The sequence below is a fragment of the Cavia porcellus genome, unplaced genomic scaffold (assembly GCF_034190915.1).
Source record: "Cavia porcellus strain 051 isolate PalLab524CR breed Dunkin Hartley unplaced genomic scaffold, mCavPor4.1 scaffold_15, whole genome shotgun sequence".
Classification (NCBI taxonomy): domain Eukaryota; kingdom Metazoa; phylum Chordata; class Mammalia; order Rodentia; family Caviidae; genus Cavia; species Cavia porcellus.
This window is the reverse complement of record NW_026947498.1, coordinates 73,936,633-73,942,632: the sequence shown is the minus strand read 5'-3', so window position 1 is coordinate 73,942,632 and position 6,000 is coordinate 73,936,633. Positions and strand designations below refer to the sequence as shown.

The 6,000-nt window shown below is 45.1% G+C and overlaps 1 protein-coding gene across 5 annotated transcripts in view; it reads left to right on the top strand.

Annotated features, from left to right (window-relative positions):
- Srgap3 (SLIT-ROBO Rho GTPase activating protein 3) overlaps positions 1–6,000 on the top strand; it is a 241,766-nt gene that overhangs the window by 213,506 nt on the left and 22,260 nt on the right. For all 5 annotated transcript variants that reach the window (XR_010039476.1, XM_003464092.5, XM_003464091.5 and 2 more), the window contains one exon: positions 4,551–4,685. Coding sequence is in view for 4 of the 5 variants with exons in the window: in XM_003464092.5 (XP_003464140.1) it covers positions 4,551–4,685 (135 nt within the window). In the remaining variant the exon portion in view is untranslated. The remainder of the gene's footprint in view (positions 1–4,550; positions 4,686–6,000) is intronic.

The following is a 6,000-nucleotide window of genomic DNA, read 5'->3' as shown; positions in this document are numbered from 1 at the left end:
AGTTTCCTTACACACACACACACACACACACACACACACACGCACGCACACACACACGCACACACACGCACATTTTCCAAGCAACCCAGTGAACACACCACTAGAACCCAGCCACAGTCTGTGCCTCCACACACAGACAAGGATGCTCTCCCTGCAGCAGTGCTTGTGAGGTTTGAGCTGAGAGAATTAAAGGCTGTGTAGGAAACAAACTTCGCAGCCATTTAGAAGGAGGAAGATCTCTGTGCACCAAGGCGCTCATGGTTCATTTAGTCACTCACATTAGCTCATTATCTTGTTAAATGAAGAGGCAAGTTTATGTACAAACATATTACAATTTATAGGAGAAATAACAGAAACCACATGTGATATCTGTGAAGGACTGGTTTGAGGATCCCACCGCCACAAGATACCCAAACATCTGGGCATTCAACTACCTTATAAAACGGGCTGTAGTATTTGCATAGAATCTATGCAGTTCCCCTGTATACTTCATTTTCTTGAGATAAAATAAAAGCTTTTCCAATTACGAACTGATCAATTCTTAACAGAATGGTTTGTTCATAATAACAGCAACGATGTTTCAGTTATGTGAATTAATCGATATTTCAATTACCGGTACTTGTTGCACGTACGTGTCTGTGTCTGTGTTCTCGTATGTAAGGGAAATGAGTGAGAGCAGTGGTAGAAGAGCTGGGGAGGGGTTCTAACCGTTTCATTACACATTACACTATCCGTAAAGTCGTACAGAGTTAGCATGAGCATAGATTAGTTCTAAATGCGTGTTGTCAAACTCTAGAGTAAACACAAAAGATGAAGCGTAACTATATGCCAAGGAAAGAGACATGTTAGAATATGAAATGTTCAACTCAAACCACAGTAGGAAGGAAAAGAAGGCAAAAACAGGAACAAATAACAGCAGTCATAAGTAGGAAAGAGTATATTGTAGCGGAGTCCAACCATGTGAGCGATCACTTTGAATGTCAGCAGTGTAAGTGCCGGCATTAAATGTCAGCATGGGCAGGCTGGGTTTAAAAGCCAGACCCGACTGTGCTGTATATAATAAACCCACTTTCAAAATAAGAACACCTATTGTTTAAAAGTTCTAATTACTAATGACAATGTTACGGCAGTGCTGGGTAAATAGCTGCTGTACTGCATTTAAGGAACTATAACAAGAAAAACGTCTTTCTTCGGCATGTTTTCCATCTGCTGTTGGTTGAGCCCACACGTGCACCAGGAGCACAGAGATGAGCCAGGAAACCGATGCGGGTGACTGCGTGTGCCGTGTGGAGGGAGGCAAATGAGGGCGCTTCCTCTCAGAGCAACTTTCTGTCCGGTTTTGACTTTTGCACTGTTCAAATGCTTCATGTTTTCAAAAGTAAATTTAGATGAAGATTTCTAAAAAAATCCAGTCCCTATAATCAAGTAAAAACAGAAATAAGGTAACTAAGCATCACACCGATAGCCGCAGAGAGTAACTTTTGAACATGGGCGGGGAGTCTCCGTTTTTAACAGCTTTGTTGACTTACATACCTCAGGTTCACCCACTAGAGGTACAGCTGACGCAGTCAGCACTGTAATCCGGTTTCACGTATCTTTTACCATTCCTGAAAGAAGCAGGTAGCCAAGTGCAGTCACTTCCTGTGCCTCCTGCACCCCGGCCCATGGGAGCCCGAGGGCAGCTGCTGATCTGCACTCTGGTTTTGGTGGCATGGTTGGTGTTCTTTGTGGAACTGGCATTGAGCCAGGGCCTTCACACGGAGCTACATCAAAAACCCATCTTTTATTTTTTATTTTTTAAGATGTGGTCCTTCTAAGTCGTTAAGTGGCCCAGGTTCACTCCAATTGTGACCCTGCAGCCTCAGCCTCTGCCTCCCACAGTGCTGGGCTTGCAGGCACCTCACTCTTCCAATTTACTTTCTGACTTCTGTCTACGTCTCTCGTCTCTCGGCAGGATACAGCCTCAGGAGCAAAACCTAGGGGAAACAAAAACTAAAAGCTCCTGAGACACATCTGAATTTTTACAAAATGATTGATTTATCATTAGTGGTAATATCTTTATTAAAACTTTGAAACTCATTATGCATATTCTAAGTCAGATAAACGAACTGTTACTATTATTTGACACCAGCATTTTTTTGCTATAGTGAAAAAAGATATAGAGTTGCTACTGGATTTACGATAGGTTAGTAGAAGGAGCTGCTCACCTTATGGCAGCCAGAAAGCAGCAGGAGACAGGAGGAGACCAGGCTTCGGAGTCCTGGTGAAGGCACCGCCCCGGGACCTAACTTCCTCCTCCTCACCATCTCTCAATGGTTTCATGATAGCTAGGAATTAAATCTTTAAAATGTGAGCCTTGGACCAGGATGTGGCTTAGACAGCTCACTGGGCCAGCAAGTGTGAGGCCCTGCCTGCTGCAGGGTCGGTAAAGTGCTGAACTAGGAGCCTTTGGGGGACATTTCTGATCCAAACCATAGCAGAAGTGGTGATGTGAGGAAACTCCTTTGCCTAGAAAGGAGTTCACTGGAGAGCCCATTAGAAGGACATAAAACAGCGCTCAACCTGCACAAATCTGAGACAACTTAAGTCTCCCAAGAAACAGTGAAAGTAAAGGCTTATTACACGTGGAATTAAAATGCCTGGAGCGAGTCACTAGAGATTAACAAATAAAAGGGTGAGAGATGCAGGGAGGCTGGGAAAGCTCTTATTTACAGAAGAATGCCAGATGAAAAGCAGAAGAAATGACAGAAATAGAAAAATCACCATTTACCCCCATAACAATTAATTTGGGCAAAAACCATCATCACTGGGTGAAATATGCTGAGCACAGAGATGGCAAACAGTCTCAAAGCATCGGGATACTTAGAGCATCATTGCTCAGATCATCGATTTATTACAAAACAGGGGGAAATGCCCGTGAGCTCTGGTGGCCACTGCCTTCACCAGCTGAGCACACGTGGTGTCCAGCAGCAGGGCAGCTCTGTATACACGCCTCCCACTGGGGTGAGGTCAGGTGTTCACAGGCGCACTGACAGAGTACTCTTGCCAAAACCAATCTGTTTTCCAGTAGTGGGGACTGAGCTACTACCCAGACCCCCAGCCCCCTTCTGAGACAAGATCTCACTGTTAGGAAGTTGACCTGGCCAGGCTCCACTTTGTGATCTTTCTGTCTCAGCCTTCCAGGATGCTGGAATTACAAGTGAAGCTACATTTAGCTTCTTGCCAAAAATATTTAACCTGAGTTTAGTCGTGAGACAATTAGACAAATTCAGAATATGAGGTAATTCTACAGCACAACTGGCCTGAATGCTTCAAAAAGGGTCAGCATTAAAAACAAATGAACATAAAACTGATCTAGGGGGATGAAACTCCCAACCCGCTAGATGTCCCAGCATAAGTTCATGTTCTCTAAAATTGAAGAATAAATTTTAGGAACAACGGAGGTTAAGAGCAGAATATGTTTATTGAGAGAAAAAAAGCTTACATCTGAGGGAGAGACACAAGGGGTCCTGAGTGGGTTGCCAAAGACTGTCTTTTTAGGGACTTTTATAGAGCAAAACCACAGGATGAGATGAGTCCAAGATGGGGAAAACATGGGAACTCTCAAGGTGGTCAAAAGGTGGGATGGAACTATGGTTAACCAATAAAATCAATTGCTTGGGTAAAATTGATTAAATCAAGGGCAAATGGGGAAGCGAATTACCTAACAAGTAGGCATTAATGAGCAGTGATTCTTCCACAGGTAGTTAGGATGGTGACCCCTGGCTTTCTCAGGGTGATAGAGACCTATTTAGAATATCAGTCCTTAGGATGTGGGTGCACTTGTTTGATCTTTTGTCTTGAGGCCTGGCCCACAGCAAGAGGTGTCTGTCTGCCCTATAGTTGCAAGGTATCTGGGCTTCTGCACTGGCTCCTTTGAGGACCCAGCCCTGTCTGACTGCCTATGATAGTTCTGTCTAACTCAATTGCCTGTAACAAAATCATGAGAGTCTATTTTGTATTCAGAGGACTAAAGAGACATAACTACCAAGTGAGGTCAGTGCATGTTGAGCAGATGTTAGACTTTGAAGAGCATTTTATAAAGCATTTGGGGACAGTCGGGGAGGTTGTGTGAGGGCCACCTGTGAGATGGTAGTTCCGAATGACTGCTCATTTTCTTAGTGTAAGACTGTTATTGGCTTATGTGAGAATATTTTGGTTCTTAGGAGAAATGTGTGGAAATACTTTGCAGTGATATGCTGTGATGTCTATCAATACTTTCAAACAATTGAGACCTAATAAGTACAAATAGGAAAGGAAGAAAGAAAATATGACTAGGTGACCATAAGTGCAGGGCACTGGATGTGTGTCACTTGAGTTGTACTTTTCTGTAGCTTTGAATATTTTCAACAGGAAGCTGCAGGAAGAACTTTAAACATGAGTTAGGGATGCCGCATGTTGGGGAGGCTTTTGGCAGCTGACTTTCCTCCAGCTCGGGCTGGTCTAGGGCACCTCTGGTGTCGCCTGCACATCCCTGCCTCCTGACCTAAACATCTCCCGTTTCCTTTCAGGTGAAGACCCACTTGTGGATGATCAAAATGAGCGAGATATCAATTCTGTCGCTGGTGTTTTAAAACTGTATTTCCGAGGACTGGAAAACCCACTCTTTCCTAAGGAAAGGTTTCAAGATTTGATATCTACTATTAGTAAGTGTTTCCCAGAGGGAACGATCGTTCCTTGGACAGATCTGAGTTGAAGCTGCACTGTGGACCCATATCCTTGCTAGGCACGGTGCGAGTGTTAGCAATGCGGCTCTTGTTCTCAGAACTTGTGGCCCAATGTTGGAGACCACATGGTTCATGGAGAGAGGGCTACCCAGCTTGGTAAACACCCTGCCCAGTACACAGGAGCTCAGAGAAGGTGCAGAGGGAGGCTTGGCTTCACAGATCAAACCTGAGCATGATCTGAGCACATCTCACAGGACAGGTAGATGCAGGAATCCTGGGGAGAGCTGGGGACTCAGACAGGGGACCAGTGGGAAGGTGTCCCAGCCGGTGCATGGTGTGAGCTGCTGGAGGAGTTAGATGAAGTGAGACGGGGACCAGCGGGCCTTGTGGGGTTCCAGAGCTTTCTACTTCAGGTGTTGGGGACTGTGACTGTTTAGTGGTCAGGTCAGGAATGCGACAGACAAGGGAAGTGGTGACAGTAAGCTGGCTGAGGGACTCCTCTTCTGTTGTTGGCTGTGGGAACCCATCTTCCTTTTTGTTTTTTTTCATGGTCTCTTCCTCATTTTCCAGCTCTGCACTGTGTCTTAGAGACCCCAGGCCACAAGGCCCAATTCCGTCTGAGCCGTGTGTCACTTGTCCTACCCAAATGTCTCTAGAACCCCGCAGTAACCTTGTTCCTATGTGGACCACCTCTACCTGGTCCAGGACACTGCCTGCCTGGATCATACCTGAGGAAGAACCCTCAGTTTCCTCCTGTCCCTGCGATTATGTCAAGCAGAAACCCTCACACGTCAGCTACCTTCTAAACAGATAAGGACAAGGTCTCCAAACGTCTGCAGAACAACATCAACCTGTAACTTGGGGACACCATTTTGCCCTCTTCGTGTAATCCCCATCTGTGGGTCCAATTGCCAAGTTTCCGTTACCCGCAGTCAACCGTAGTCAGAAAGTGTGAAATGGAAAATGCCAGAAGGACGCAGTTCATCAGTTTCTGCATACTTTTGTAACTGTTCTATCTCGTCTGTAGTCACTGTTAGTCTCTTGCTGCCTAAGTCATGAATTAAACTTTCTAAACATCGGTTTGGGTAGAGAAACAGTGCGCACAGGGGTTGCAGTAGCCGTGGTATCACACATGCACAGCACAGCTTGGAAGTTATCCCCCACGGATGGGGGGCCGCTTACCTATTTTTATGTTAACACCCAATTATGAGAAGTGGTTGTCATTTCCCATTAATGAGAGGATATAAAGTTTCCTTTCTAAGCAGATGTACTTAGTAAAGACAGGGGGAACTAA